This window comes from Balearica regulorum, chromosome 2, assembly GCF_011004875.1.
Source record: "Balearica regulorum gibbericeps isolate bBalReg1 chromosome 2, bBalReg1.pri, whole genome shotgun sequence".
In the NCBI taxonomy this organism is placed as follows: domain Eukaryota; kingdom Metazoa; phylum Chordata; class Aves; order Gruiformes; family Gruidae; genus Balearica; species Balearica regulorum.
The window spans coordinates 141,984,385-142,001,473 of NC_046185.1; the positions used below are offsets into that span (position 1 = coordinate 141,984,385).

Consider the following 17,089-nt stretch of genomic DNA (forward strand, 5'->3'; position numbering starts at 1 on the left):
GTGTTCAAGGCCAGGTTGGATGAGGCTTTGAGCAACGTGGTCTAGTGGAGGGTGTCCCTGCCCGCAGCAGGGGGGTTGGAACTAGATGATCTTTGAGGTCGCTTCCAACCCAAACCATTCTATGACAAATCCAGATTTATCACGCAACCAGTTACAGCCTGAAGTCAGAATTGTGCATCCATATGTATGAGGGGGGAATAAAAACAAACAAACAAAACAAAAAAAAGATTGTTGCTCAGCATTTTTCCACAGGACAGAACCTCATGGCTTCACACAGAACATGTCACTCATCAGTATAAATGTTTTGCTTCATGGAAGTTTTTGCTATTTCTATATGCAAAATGATAGATACTTAAATTCCACAAATTGACCAACTAGTAAGGTTAGTAATTAGACAATTTACAGAATAATTTTTCTCATCACAAATTCTACATAACTCCCTACAGTTTAAAAAAAAAAAAAAGTAAAAAAATTAAGTGTTTTCTATAAGAATGGCCATTGGTTTACAGCTTGTTATAATGTCTTCTCAAAAAAATTAAAACTCACCTCGAATTTATTCTGCTAAGGAAGATTATTACGTGGCATTCATGAATGTCTTACACTTTATCAGTAGATATTAAATATAGGCAATTTCTTTTAATTTCATGTTAGGTTGCTCCATAATTTGAGATAAGGAGGAAAGGCAGACTTAACTTGCATCCCACAAATTAAAAAGGTTTTGAAAGAGCAATTCTGGTTACAATGGTGTGCAACTTTTGGCAATGAAGAAAGCCAAATACTGACTACATAGGATAATCATTGTAAAGAGTTCTGGAAAGTGCAATGACTTAGCATTATGACTGTTAGCATTATGACTGGACACAGAAGTCAACATGAATATTTTAAATCCTTAATTTTCACTGAACTGGCAATGAACTCTGTACAATTAATCATTCTCCTTTATGCATGTACTAACTCACACATACAACACAAGCACAATATTCACAAATAATTTCAACCATTTAACGAAGTTATATTATCAGCATACTTTTAAGAATCCCATTTGATTGTATTTTGTAAATAAAAATAAAACAGGAACACTCTTAGTGGTCTAAATCACATACCATCACCCATCTCTACTTTCTAAAGGTTTATAAACACTATGGGGAACGAGGACATTTAAGTAGCATTACAAGAGGGTTTATCACATTCACAGACCCTTTGTAAGCACTATGTTTCCCATGGAAAATCATCTGTCAAAACAAAAATTAGGCACGCTACAAAAACATCACAATTTCACCACCCATCTGCTATAATGTTTACCTGCCTAGCACTGTGCTGTTCTCTGTTAGAAGTAGAGAGTGAGGAACTCAGTATGGGCTTTAAAAACACAAAATGGGAGGTGCAAAAAAAAAAAAAAAAAGCAGCAACACTGAATACCAGAGCAACTGACTAAGCCAATGGAAATCAATTATCTTAACAAAAAAAAACCAAACAAAAACCCCCCAACCCAAAACCACCCATCTTCTAAACACAAAGTGCAAATACATTTGTCCTGCCAAAGAGAACAGCTCAAAACCATGTAGAACCATATGCTGAGTCTGAAAATCCATTACAATTTGCCAACAGATGATGATGAATTTGGAACCCCACGATATTACTTGTGGAGTAATTTAGGGGCCAAGAGAGGAGAAAATTGTTTTTACACGTAGCTTTTCATAAATGCTTTATGACAATTCTGTTGAAACTTGATCTACGTTATGTACAGACATTGCCAACAAGCATTTATTTCAACTACAAGATGACTCAAGAAAACCCTTGTTTTCATTAATGCAATTAGTTTGACAGAAGAATACAAGATCTGAAAAAGTGTATTTCAAACCTCTTAAACCTGAGTCGCTACTTAAATTTCATGGCCCTCTTCTCCTCTTCCTTTTGCTATTCTTATCTAAGTTACAGAAATACATACAGGAAAATTAAATCACCTCATACTCTCTAGGCTCCAAACCACCACTCTCCTTCTGTAGATTGCTCCTTTGCTCCCCACTTTCTGCCACTACTTTTAGGTATTTCACATTGTCTTTCCTCCCTTTCAAATCACTGCTGGGAAAAAAATGTACAGAATCTATTCAAAACATAATAGGATTCATGTCCCAGTGATAACGATGCTCCCAGTACTTATTCCCCTTATTGCTGATCTAATCAGCCTTTACTTACTCCTGCATTGAAATCCATCCTGTTGCCACTAATTTTTTCTGGAGATTACATATTAGGTAGTATTTTAAGTAGAGAGATCTCCTCTGTATTCGTGTTCTGGGTGTACAGTGATACTTGGAAATTAATAATGTTTCTACCTACCGTGTCATTTCGGCCAAAAAACGTATACACTGCATAGAGATAGTAATCGAAGAGCTGGGACATGAAGTGGATCACATCAAATGCAATTGGTTTCAGAATATTCATCATCTGCATGTATTTTCCTTAAAAATCAAATACAGAAGATCAGTTTCCTCAGCACAAGTGCTACAAAGACAGTGCTGAGTTTGACAAACTCAAAGCCAGCTTTACAAAATTTATTATTTAGCCATGAATATAGATTAAGAACAACTTAGTAATATTTCAGAGATCGGGAGGTTTAAAAACAACGCTAAATATGATGACTAAGACACCACAAACGCTTCAAGACTTCTCCAAATGTGGATGTTAATCCATATCAAAATATCTTGGAACCATTCTTGGCATTCTGGTACCAAATTCAAAATATACAACCTTCTGGATTCTCTACAAGTTTCAGCTCCCTTCAGCCAAAAAATAATAAACCCCTAAAGTAGTCTCTAACAAATGATATATAGAGCCACTGAAGATTTTATGCATTAGTCTGTGTTTATATATGCACATATGGATATTTTTTAAGTGTCAGAAAAGCACAGTATGAAAATGATATGCCCAAGATTGGATTTCACCCAACTCTAGGAATAACGTATTTCACATCAGCGACACAGCATTTCCTGCTCTCCTTCCTTCTTATCCTGGGGTAAGAAACCCAAATAAGTTTAAGATGTATGTCTGACATATCTAGAGGGATAGACTTGACAGAAAAGGAGGATGCTGGGACCCTGGCACATCCAGGGAGAAGAATAATTCCTTCTCTTCCTTCCTGTTCTCTGTTGTTGCACATTCGTCTTGGGAAAACAAAAATTTAAAAAATAAAAAAAACCAAACCCTAAAACCAAAGAACCAAGTAACAACTCAGGACCATCTATATGTAAGCTGAGTCAAACTGATCATATAATTTGGATTCGGAGAGAAATTCTTCCCTACAGATCTGGTTCACAGGGCCTACAGTTTTTAGTTATTTATTAGTCTTCCAGCATAGGACATGGCTCTTTTCATAAGGTCATACAAGAAGCGTGCTTAATGAAAACTCTGATACTGCAGAGACACTACGTTTCCTGCTGGCTAGCTTAGATATAACACACTGCTTGCCCGATTAGCATCTTAAAAACATAAAGAATATATAATAAGCTTTGGGTTATTATAGTAACAGACAGCAATTTTTGAACCAAAAAGTAAATACAATCCACCCAGCGTGTAGAATACAGCAGATCATTTAACAAATTCTCATGTTCCAGACATGTTTGGATGTGACAGGTTTGAAAAAATTACATGAGGGTGGGTGCTTAAATAATTTCTTTTGCCTGTACTCAACAACACTGTTTTTCAAGTTAATGCTGTGCCCAGCAAAGTAATTTACTAATCGATACAGAACATGTTGTTTTAAACAGAGAAACTGAGTAACAAAGAATCAAAATCAGCTTTTAGTATAGGGAGTTATTTGAACTTTTTTTAAGCAATTACTTGTCTAGGTCAGTAAAGATATTCATTTGACTTATACATGATACAGCTACATACCTGGTAAGATGATATAGCACTATGGGAAGAATCAAGCAATAACCTGAGATTGCTACTTTCCAGGTTTCTATGTGGCTTGGACCCCCTGCTTGAATACTACACATCTGTGCCCCAGTTTGCTAACACGTGCAAGCATATATTTTGTTATTTTTGGAGATTTGACACAGGTTGCAATATTTAATATTTGGCAGTTTAGGCCAATTGTTAATTCTACGCTTAATTATTAATGTTTAGATCCACAGCATTATGAATAAACTGAAAAGCAAACTTTAAAAAATCTATTTGTCTTCCAAAAGAGAAAACCAAATGCAGCCAATTCCAGCACAGCCCTATGTGGCAATTTTCGGATGTTTGGGAGAGGATGGTACCCTAATCAAAACAACTGTCACCTTCATATTGGCTATCTGAATATTCTTTCTGTATTGCCACAGGCTGATTTTTTCCACTTACTCTGTGATAAACACATTTTTAAACTCACCTGCAACCCATACACAATATAAGGGTGATGTGTCACATTCTGGACAATCAGATTTCAAAATATCTGTGCAGCTGACGTGAATATTCAAGGTAATCTCTTGGGGAGTATTTTAGGCTTTTCCAAAGGGCTATGCACTGTACACTGCCCAAGTACTGTCCCTATAAAAACCTTCTGATGCCAAGAACATTTCTCTATTACTACATCACTCTGCATCTTGACACAACAAGTGTTCCAAGAACATTTCCTCCTAGTTGCTCTCTCTAACAGGATGCCAATTTTTAACTTTTACGCATTGTTACCTAGTTGCACTGAAGTTCCTATTTTGGGTGAAAAGGGGGTATATGAGAACATTTCCAAACAGCACTAACAGTTCAAATCCACACTGTGCTAGAAACTTCCAGAAATACTTGTGTGGTGGGTTGACCCTGGCTGGAGGCCAGGTGCCCACCAGAGCCGCTCTATCACTCCCCTCCTTAACTAGACAGGGGAGAAAAGGTATAACGAAAGGCTTGTGGGTCGAGATAAGGACAGGCAGAGATCACTCACTAATTATCATAACCAACAAAACAGACTGAACTTAGAGAGAAAACTCATCTAATTTATTACCAAGCAAAATGGACTGGAAGAATGAGACATAAAATCAAATCTTAAAACACCTCCCCCCACCCCTCCCATCTTCCCAGGCTTAACTTCACTCCCACTTTCAACCTCCTCCCCCCTCAGAGGCACAGGGGGACGAGGAATGGGGGTTACGGTCAGTTCATCACACGGTGTTTCTGCCACTCCTTCATCCTCAGGGGGAGGACTCCCCAGCTCCAGTGTGGGGTCCCTCTCACAGGAGACAGTCCTTCACGAACTGCTCCAGCGTGGGTCTCTCCCATGGGGTCACAAATCCTGCCAGCAAACCCGCTCTGGCGTGGGCTCCTCTCTCCACGGGTCCACAGGTCCTGCGAGGAGCTTGCTCCAGCGTGGGCTTCCCACAGGGTCACAGCCTCCTTCAGGTGTCTCCACCTGCTCCAGAGTGGGGTCCTCCATTGGCTGCAGGTGGAATCTCTACACCCCCTCATCCTCCCTCCATGGGCTGCAGGGGGACAGCCTGCTTCACCATGGTCTTCACCACGGGCTGCAGGGGGATCTCTGCTCCGGTGCCTGGAGCACCTCCTCCCCCTCCTTCTGCACTGACCTTGGTGTCTGCAGAGTTTCTTACATCTTCTCACTCCTCTCTCCGGCTGCAAAAGCTTCCTCTAACTTGTTTTTTCCCTTCTTAAATACGTTATCACAGAGGCGCTGATTGGCTTGGCCTTGGCCAGCGGCGGGTCCGTCTTGGAGCCGGCTGGCATTGGCTCTATCAGACACAGGGGAAGCTTCTAGCAGCTTCTCACAGAAGCCACCCCTGTAGACCCCTCTGCTACCAAAACCTTGCCACGCAAACCCAATACAACTTGAAAACATCACTTCAGTTCAGCAATTCAAAGTAGCTTGACTTTCTAGAGGCTCTCTGTTAACAGCTAAAACTGCTGAACATTTGCCAGGTTTCTTTTGCAGTATTATTTCTAGCACTTCTTTTGTCCTTAAAGACGGTAAATAGAGAGTAGTCTCTATCAGACTAATCTATATAAAACTGATCACTAAAACCAAAAAGGTAAGTAAATATACAATCTCTTGAATAATATATGTTTGAGTTTTAGTATATCTGTGGTCATTAGTAAAATAATTTCCTAGGGAGTCTCAGAATTCCAAACATGCAGCTTCCTATGACGTACATTAGGAGCTGAGACGCCACTTTGAAGGAAAAAGTGAAAAGCCCACTGTAATTATACCATCTTGAAAGACTGTATGATTTAAGGTTTTTTAAGTCCCATGAGGTTCTAATGCTATGTGACCAATGACTTCCTTCAGCTACAAGATATCTGCCATGCAATTTGTCATCACCATTATTATTTTCTTAAAAGTTAATGGGTTTTAAAGCAAGCAAAATCCAAGAGTTTCTTCCCAAAAAAACCACAACAAAACCAAAAATAAAGCAAAAACAGGGCATTCAAAAACCCTAACCTATAAAATAGCTTAATGGGTATTTCTTTAGTCAGAATGATATTAACTAAAACAAGAAATCACCCAATCAATACATACAGTGGCTTAGTCATTAATTGTTCTTGTTGATGTATAGAACCTAGGTCAAAATATTCGATACAAATTTAACACAGGTTCATTCTTTCTTTATATTTTAAGTCAACACACAATGACTTGATAGAAAAAAATTAACCTTATAAATTAATCTAATGGCTACTTTGTACTGGAAACAGTAATAAACTGGTTTGTATAACTTGAGGGAAAAACCAGATAAATTGAACTGTTCATTTGAAATTCAAATTAACTAAGTTATAGCAGCTCCCACTTCTGTTATACATAGCAACTCATGTAGTTTATAAATTTTAAGCCACACTTTATTTTATTAATAGCCTCCATACAAAGCATAAACCACAGAAATAGTTCAAAATGGATTATGAGCACTGTTATATTCATTCGGTGAGTACTACTACTTGCATAACATCCCTTCCTAAAAAGTGAAGGAACAATTTCTGTTACTTGATACGGCAATTTAAATCAACATCTTCATCTCACTCCTTTTTTAAACCTAGTTGCCTTCATGATTTGTTTTTAGCTAAGATCAGGGAGCTGATCTAGATCTACCAAAAGTCATGCTGATGCAACATACAGGAGGCAGGAATATCAGTAACAAAATGTAGCAGGGACAAAAAAACGCTTAAGTACTCACATCAAACCACCAAAACAAAATTCTCTTAAAATAGAGACTTATTTTCAAGGAATAGAATTTTACAAGAGTACAGGCTTCCTGTAGATAGGACATACCTATAGTGTCCCCTGCACTACATTAGGCCCCTGCTTATTTTTTGAGGCACCACATGGCTGGTCTTGCATATGCAACTCACTTTGTCCAACTTTATCTAAAAACTAGACCTTTAGCCCACACTGGTTGCCTAGATCTCCCGTGCAGAGGGCAAGCAGCTCCAGAAGACAAGTGCTAAGATATCTATGCAATGACACGCAGGCAAAGACACTCAAGACAGCCAACAAACTGTCATCTTTTGGAGTTACCTATAGTTCTCCACTGACCATGAAGGGATCCTAGACAACTATCTCAGTTATACTACTTGAAGTTTGTGTTAAGTACCATGGCATTTTCACAGCCAAAAATCTGAGACAGTGTGAGACAAACTAGACCCTTCCATGGCATCAGCAGAGACTGCTATTAAAAGATGGGCATGCTCTACGGCATTCCTGTCTGCTGAGGGAAAATCCAGGGGACTGGATCATCCCTAGATCTCCTACAACCCAGCATCACGCCCAGCCAAATCTGCCAAGCAACATGTTTATCTTCATGTTTAAGAGGGATGACTCAAGAGACAAGAAGGGACAAAAAAACTAATAAATCCAATAGTCTGGCTAAATAGTGGTATCTTATTTTGTTTCTTGTTTCTGTAGTCATTAACCATTAGTTAAATAAATGTGTCTGATGTCCCTGAGGATGCTGTATGGAAGAAGTGAATGAAATATTTGTATGCTTAGGCCAAAAGTTGTGACAAAAGATGAAGGCATTTTCAACTTCTGTGTGTGGTAAAGGTGTACTATGTAGTTTATGTCTAACAGAAACACGGTGCAAAAAACCCTATTTCATTTATGGTAAGTATTCCTCAAAAAAGGTACAAATTAAGGTAAAAGTGAGGCAGGGTCATAACATATTAGAAACATGAGAAATTGCAAAGAAACTAGAAGCAAAGAATTACTAGGGCAAGGACAAAAGGGAAAACCAAACCTATTCGCTCAGGAAGTTACTTTAAGAGCTAGAAGTACCAAAAGTCTTGCTAAAACTAAATTTTCCAAAGATGTTAAAAATCAGGAGTTTACCAATTACAAAAGAATAACAAAAGCAAACCAAACCGGGGGGATGTTGCAGGACAAAAATTGTAGACAAACGAGACAGCCCAAAAGCAAGAATGAATTGTTTGCCTTGGTTTTCACTGGGGATAATGATACTGACAGTGAGAAAAGTGAGGAGCAGGAGAACAGGGTGACTAACAGAACTGAACTGGCCACTTTCAGCCACACTGAGAATGAGCTGGAAAAGACCTTGAAACAATCAAGTTACAGCAGCAAAGGAATCAGGACATAATAGAAAAGGGCCGTGAAGTCACCAGTCTGGTAATCAGTATAATAACCTGTATGTGCAATAAGCAGTCAAGGCATGGGTTGTACCGCTATGACTGAAAAACAGCAAATAAAAACATATTCAAGAAGAGGGAAAACAGTCATCCAAGCAACTCTTATCCACTGCTTTAATTTGTAGGATGCAGGACTTCAGATCAAGTTTTGAAGAAAGAATGGAAGTGACAGAAGCAGAGATACAGAGGCAAAATTAATATAAAACAAATCATGGATCTACCAGAAGTGAACTGTACCAGACTAAGATTTATTATTCTTGTTAGGAAACCTACATGATTTCTAGACAAAGGACACAGTACATTTCATCTATCTGGGTTTTAGTGAAAGTATTAATTTAACAATACTGCACAGTAAACAAGTAAAGCTAGAGGTTTTTAAATGAGTAAGGGTTTAATAAAAGAGAAGACAGAATGAAATGTGTTGAAAAGGGAGGTATCTGGAAAAGTTACTAGTGGAGTTCCCAGCAATTGGCCTCTTTAGTATTTTCATGAATGACTCTGGCACAAAAATAAGAGTGTGATAATGGAAAAAAATAAGGAGGCACCATCAAAACAGAACAGGATTAACATAATATACAGGAGGACCTGGAGGACCTCGATGACTGCTGTAATAAAAATTGGACGAAATTCAGTAGTACAAAATGTAAAGCCATGCACTTGGGGACCAATTAATTAAAAACATGCATCTTTCTCCTATGAACTAGCAGCTCATCCCTTGGAAAAAAACTGGGAAAGTGAAGGACCTGCTGGCTGTACAAGCTCGTTACAGATGGACTGAACTGCCAGTACAAGGAAGCTGTGAGAAATCTAAAGAGGTGCAAAAGGGAGGCAACTCCACTTGTGACCAGGATGCTGCCATACAACAGTAACACAATGCAGTGAGATCTCATCCAAGTATTGCACATGACTTTGATAAGCTTATAACAGGAGTAGAAAAAACTGCTAAGAAAGTAGGGGATTTAAGCTTCTGGCAGATAAATACAGAGGATACTAAAAAACTTGGCACATTTAGTTTAGCAAATCCAAGGCTGAGAAGAAATAGGATTGCTTTCTGTAAAACAGCAGGGCAGTATTCATCAAAGAACAAGATTATCTGTTAAACCTAAAAGTTTATTTTGGTATAAGATCAAGTGGGCAGAAAATAGGTGGATTTTTTTTTTTAATCATGAAGTTGATAAGGCTTCTGGAATAGAATTCCTATTAGAGTGGTAGGAACAAGACAGAAGTATTCTTAAGCTGGAGAAAAAAAATGCTAAATGACAGGGGCTGCATAAGGTCCCTTTCCAATTCCATGTTCCAAAACCCACTATTATTAGTCATTACAGAAACAATATAAAACATCCCCGATAGCAGACATATGGAAAATTAAATGTAATTCCAGAAGGGGGGAAAAGCATATATATAAGCTTTGCAAATAATGTTTAAATTTGGGGTTATAGCCAGAATCCACAAATATAAAGACTCTTTATATAAAATTGGAAAATTAGAACTACAGCTCCACCTACTCTTACACTGTGTTAGGGCAGGGGGGCAAGGGTAGAGGCTGGGGGAAGACTGAGTGGTTTGCATGAAAGTGCCATGTGTGATTTCTAGACTCAATCCTAACTTTTCTAAGAGAAAAACCTCATTCTAGAAGGGAGCAAAGAAATCTCTCTAACCTAACTCACAGATCAACACCAGAAAAGTTATGACAGGTGATCTCAATTCTTATTTCAGGTCTATACTGTAGATGCTCCAAGAGGGGAAAAAAATGAAAAAAGGTTTAGAAAATTAATTTCTGATTTATACGCTGCTTTTTAAGACAAAAGCAAAAGGTACTAAGCAGGTGTCGGAGTAGTCTCGTTTAAAAACAGCTTACTCTGAAGTACCACAATCATTTCCAAGCACATAAACATTGAAGACGAACTTCATTAATATAACACGTACAGAATTTCTCTCTCTTTTGCCTAATCTGATAAACTGTGGTAGCTGCTTCCCATTCTCTATAAATAAAATGAAAGTCAGTAGCAGAAAATTGCTATCGTACAATTATCTAGATAATCAAATGGAAGTCATGATCACAAAAAATCAATCCCATTACACCTAGAATTGGAGGGGAGTGTTTTCATAGAAAACTTTTGGCTAGAAAGGACCCTCAGAGTTCATGTAATGCAACCTCCTGCTCAAGCAGGTCTAAGGAGATGAGGTTGCTCAGGGGCTTGTCCAGTCGTGTCTTGATCACCTCCAATGACAGAGATTCGCTAAACTCCTTGGGGATTACTAGAATGCATTCCAATCACTGAAATTACCAGTATGGGAGGGCACTTTTCTTCTAGTTGTCTACCATGTAGTAAAAACAGTTATTCTGGGTGTGAGAATTTGAGTAATAAATGGGAAAAAAAAAAACCCTAATCTTTTAAGTTCTTACTTTTCTAGCTGTATTATTTTAAAATGAAGCATTTAATCCACCAAGACACATTAACAATAAAAAACGTTAGTCTACATCCTTTCTATCTCCACTGTTTTTACACATTCAATATTTTAGACAAACAATCCACCATTATTGGTTAAAATCAATGTAAGCATGCAGATTAATTTTCAAAATAAAAATAACTCACAATATATAACCAAATTTGTCTATTTAATTAAAAAATATTTTGATTTAGTGACATTTTCAAAGAGTGGAAATAGAATCCAACTAGGTATATTTTTAAAAGCCTTAAAATCAATTTAACATATTTGCTATAATCCATAGGTTTGCATTAAAATACAAAACACATATAAAAAAACTACAATTGTTCTACATACCAACAAGCCTTATTACATTCAGCGTAGTATTTGTTAGGATAGGTGCATTCACTTTATTGAGGTTATAATCCGATCTCTTTCTGCTCCTCAGAGTTTCTCGAGAAACACTTTAAAGAAAACAAAACAAAATACACCAAATGTGACTGCCTATTATATTCAAGGACATACAAATAAAATTTAGTAAAAAATAAATCCTTCCTCCAGCCTTCGTTCACATAACAGTACATCTTCCAGTGCAGTATTTTATTTATGCCAAAGCATAACTGGGTTAGGATTCTAACATTGAAAGAGAGAAGCCTGGCCTAATTTACATAAAATTGTCCCAGAGAAAGGAGTTTATGAGTTGTAGTCCAAGGCCTGAGTTATTCAGGCCTCTGTCTGGCCTCAGCAATCCTTTTAACCACTCTGACTCATGTTCATAGTTTATGAAGTAAAGAAAATGAAACCAACGCAAGTCACAATAAAACAGGGGCAGATCAGTAAGCTACAGCTGAAAAAAAATATCTGGAAATTGAAACAATTTTGAGGAAGATGAAACTAAAAAGACATTAAATTTTTCATAAATTGTAGTCCTGCAGAGGAAGCAGGGAGTTGGACTCAATGATCCTTATGGATCAACTTGAGATATTCTAGGATTCTGCAAGAGAAACCTTCTGCCAGCTGCCACACCTCAAAATGATTTCTTCCAAAACTTCAGAATGCTTCAATTTCACAGTACAAAGCTATGAACAGTGACTGTGGTTTGTTCCAATTAAATAATTTTTATTAATATCTCCATCACTTCTTTGAAATGAAGTAGTGATGTACGTTATGAAACCATGCTAACAATATTTTATCCTAAAGAGTTATTTTGTAAAAAAACCATTCCTTTACTTTGACCCAAGTGATGGCTTTCTAGTTCTCCGGCAATCCTCTACCTACAAATAAACTCTGAATGGACATCTAAGTAGCACAGTGTCCTAGACAGAAATTTGTATTTCAGGTCCTTTTAAAGGCTACAGAGTTGGCTTTTGTTAATATGAATATATATAAATAAAATATTTATATACAGTCATCAATATTTGATATGTATATTCATATGTGTATATATGTGTGTGTGTATTCTTAAACAAAAAGAGAATTTAAAACTCCAAATGACTGCCTTCAAGCTACAGAGGAATTTAATTCTTTTTTAATCTGTAAAAGTTTGCTTCTGTTCTGCAAAAGCAGAAGCCCAAGCCTCAAGCCATTTGTCTGCAAACAATTGCTTTTGACGCGACAGAAATTATACGTATGCACAACATTAGTTGTAGAAGAACCTTCAGTTAACATCTAACACTTGCTAATCAGTTTTCCACTACCTGCTTCAGAGAGCCTTTATCCTCCTTCAAAATCTTGCTTTCCAAAGTTTCTTTCTGCAATAATGATGTGCAGTTTAATGTTCCTCCCCATTTTCGAGATCTAAGTCCTGAGCCTTCCTAACTGTGCAGGTAGCATAAAGATTATTTGATTATTATTCCATTGTTGTAGCATATAGATTAAACAGAAAATGAACTAATTAGAGTACTGAGATGAAAAGCATATAAATGAGACCAAGGACTCACACAGTCTACTTGCCTTTTCACAGGGGCATCTCCTGTCTGCTCATCCACATAGTCTCTTTTCAACTCTTCAGGAACATCACTGTCACTATCATACTCTTGATAGCCACTTTTTTCTTGCTCATCTGATTCATACTATTAAAAAAAAAAAAAAAGAAAAGAAAAGAAAAAGAATAAATTAACTGCCATTATTTTCCTTATGATATTGTCACTCATTTAACGTAGCATTTTGGTGACTTCTTGGTTTTTACCTTGATCAGGACACAAATAATTTGGCTGGTCGAAAGGCTGCTGACAACATTCATTAAAAATGCAGCAGGCAAATTATACAAAGCCATTTGTAAGTGCATTTCTAAACAAACTTCTATTCTCATATGTTGATTAAGAGTAAATATTTGCATCACCCTACTTCTCCCAGCTGCTGATAATTTTTTTTTTTTTGTTGCTGTATCAAGCACACAAGTGTCTGAGCTTTTATTATTTGCTTTACAATCTGAAAAAGCAATAATAAAACCTCAAAATTTATCCATGTGTTGTCAATAAACAAACAAAAAAATGGCATCACACAATCCTTAATTATTAATGCAAGAAGGACTAAACTATTGCTTCACAAAAATATTTTTATATTGTACACATTTATTTAAAAAAAACCCAAACAAAAAAAAACAACTTGCAGTTGTTTGTAAAATTGATTTTAGTACACTCCAGAAGACATTACTACTAGAGAGTATTCAACCAGTATTCAACCACTTAACCTGTTAGACACCAATGCAATTTTGACTAAGCACAAACATTTCAAGCAAACAACAAGCAGTCAAATGCTACTACAAAAATGTAAGTATTTCGCATGGCTACTATTACCATGTAATTTTTTTTCTTACTAATTTTTCTGCACTTATTTTTTTCAACTGTATGCTGTTCTATCTACATCAAGAGCAGTGAGAGTAACTTTGTATGTAACTGTATGTTCTATACATACAAACTTTGTACATGGAACAAACGAAAACTGCAGAGCAAGCAAGGAGCAGGATTCTGCAACCCAAATTGATATGCCTTTCCTCATAGAAGAAAATGAAAACTACAACAAAACTGAAAATCACAGAGCACTTTATTATTCTAAAGAAACACCCTAATGATACAACTCTATCAGTGGAATAAATCAATAGGGGCTAGATTAAAAGCATTTTCTCCTCCCCCTTGCCTCCCCCCCCCCCGCCTTGCTTTCTCAGAAAACTCGATTAGGTGTTTGGGGCATGCTGGGATTTACTTCTGTGTGCTGGTTCTTGGTTTTGTTTTGAAACATACAGCATCCTTTATCTAGTTAAAGGCACAAGATCCTGATATTTGAAGCATTTATCTAATTATCAGTGAAACAATTCCTCTTTGATGGAAGAAAGCCTCACGTACTCTTTGCTTCATTTGTCACAAATGCCACAAATCATTCCAGAATAACCCTAAGAAAAATATGAATGTGTAGCTAAATTAACCATGTATTCCTGCCTCGAGACATTGAGCCTTCTTTTCCTGAGGAACAAAATTTGATGTTAATTGCATCATTTGAAAAATAAGATTGAAAAATAGTTACAGACAACTACTGCCTCCAAATAATCAGCTGCATTTTTAATTTTTTGAAACTGTTTCACTCTGTTCAATTGTTGAATTGCATTTCAAAGATCGCAAGAGAATTATTTTCAATTCAAGGATGGAAGGTTTCAGCCTAACAAGTGATGTCTGGAAAAAAAGGTGTAACACAGGCTGCAGCATATATAATACAACATAGGACTTCCATGGTAGACATGTATTTTTATTGTTAGAGTACGAGTTATGTGGAGAAATACTATTCACAAATACAGATAATAAATGCTTTTTATAATTATGAAGCCACACATACATATTAAAAGTGTACAACTGGGATTATTTTTTTTTTTAAACACCTGAAATTTGCAATCTTTTTGCACTCCAATTAAAAGCAATATTTAACGTCAATCTCTTTTTCTAGGGTTCTAGGTTGCTCTGTAGTATAGGTGCTTTAGGTACTTCATAGATAATGAAATAAATTTTTTTACAAGGTGAATTTCTTAACGCGGAACAGATTAAAGGAAAAGCAATACTTGATGCTCTGTGATACAACCCTTTTCCCTGAACATCTACGCAGCTATCACAATATTAGGCATATCCATCAGGCTCCAGAATGCACTTGCACTTGAAGAGAGACCACGATGTTTTTCCTTAACACGTACACTGCTCTGAAGCCATTCTATCCAAGGAGTCAATAATGACACATATGACAAAAAGACAGTCTGGTTCCAGGATCCGTAAGAAATGTCAGAGTTTTAAAGGACAGAACTGCTCTCCAGAGAGGAGAACCAAGGCAGAGACACACTGAGGTAATGCCAGTCTCTCAATCATCCAAAATACCCTAAGAAATATATTTTTCCTTCATGCACAGCAACTCCCGGCCCCAGCGCCAAGCTATGGAGGTTTTTAAAGCCTAGCACTGTGAAAGCAGTATATTACAAAAGCGAGAAGCCCACAGTACAAACAAATTCAAAGCCAAACCAGCTCAGATGGAAAAAAGAATGTAGTATGAGACACAGACTAAAAGGATGTTCTGATCATTAGTATTCACAGGCAAAATATCTGCCTCATGAACATTTCAGACAAAGGAAAGCTATAATGAAAGCAGCTCAGTTTATTTCAAAAATGAGCTGAGTTCAGGCTTGATTAAACAGAGTTAACTAACTTGGCTGGAACATTAGCATGGAGAATTACCACCACTTATTATGCATTAATATATAATAAATGACATGCCAATTCAATTAAAATCCAGGGATAGTAAAATAATAAATTGACTATAAATTGTTAACTACAATTCATATTAATATATGGATCTGACAGTTGACATATTAACTGCCTTAACATCGTAAATGAAGAGAATTATGAAAATTTTTTTTTTTTACATGGAAAAATACTTTATCAAGTCTCCTCAATCTAATGCTATTAATGAGCTGGAAAAGTTATTTAATGAGATAAAAATATCTGCATTTTAAAGTATGCAGTAACTAACTCACAGCTGTTTAAACAGTGACCTCAACCTGAAGAGATCTTATAAATCCATTTTGAATATGGACAGTCTGCAGTAAAATTTTAAACTCCTAAAAGGAATTCAGGTATCTTGTAGCAATAATCAGTTCACAAGTGTTTAGGCAATCAGCCCAAACAAACCTATGGGAAAGTGGTAAGATTCATCAAAGTTGAAGAGTGTTACAAAACTGTAAGTTAACTGTATCACAACAAAGATATTTTAGGGAGCTACAGAAAATGGACATAAAGCATCTCAGTGAACCTTAAGATACAGAGCTGAGGTGGATCCAGAAGCCCGTTTGCAGACTGTTGAACTGCAACAACCAAGCAGTTAAAAAGACTTTAAAATTCTGAAGAGAAATCCTGACAGTTCTTACCATCCTACAGATCATTTGACAAGTAAATCAATTGCTTATGTCCTTGTCATGACATTTCTTGAAATATCTGGAAACATGTCTGCATTCTCTGGGAACAAAATTTTGCAACCTCCATTTGAAATAATTTCCATTTTAAGTGCTCAAACATGTCTCCACCTTAACTGGTCAGTCAAAAACTGAAACATAAAACCTCTGTAGAAATTTTATTCCACATTACCTAAGCAAGTTATTGCTGTTTCTATGTAAAGGATAACTAAATACGTGTCACTTTTTTTTTTTTTTTAAATTAAGAATTCTTTCTGTGTCAGCACTTTGGAACAGCCAGTAATGGAGAGGGGAAATGAAAAATGTGAAAATGGAAGTACAAGGTCACCTGAAGAGTTGAACACCCTCGTCTGCACTCTCAGTACGATTCTTCAGATTTGCTTAACATATTTCAATACTAAAAGCAGTTAATGCCTATTTTCCAATGCATTAAACTCAAATTATCATATGGAATAAACCTGTTTATATACTAGAAATATTATATACTAGAAACATGTCAAAGGAAATATTTACCACAACTGATTTCCATGAGGAAAGAAAAATCAAAAGCATCATCCTCCATACTCAATTTTAAATTACATTGAGCAAACTGAAACTTAACTTTAC

General features: G+C 36.6%; 1 protein-coding gene across 1 annotated transcript in view; it reads right to left on the reverse strand.

Annotated features, from left to right (window-relative positions):
* The window catches only part of VPS50 (VPS50 subunit of EARP/GARPII complex), a 94,605-nt gene that overhangs the window by 23,471 nt on the left and 54,045 nt on the right, over positions 1-17,089 (reverse strand). Inside the window, exons 19-21 of the mRNA XM_075746173.1 lie at positions 12,994-13,112; positions 11,398-11,504; positions 2,338-2,459 (exon numbers count right to left, since the gene is read on the reverse strand). Coding sequence (XP_075602288.1) covers positions 2,338-2,459; positions 11,398-11,504; positions 12,994-13,112 — 348 coding nt within the window. The remainder of the gene's footprint in view (positions 1-2,337; positions 2,460-11,397; positions 11,505-12,993; positions 13,113-17,089) is intronic.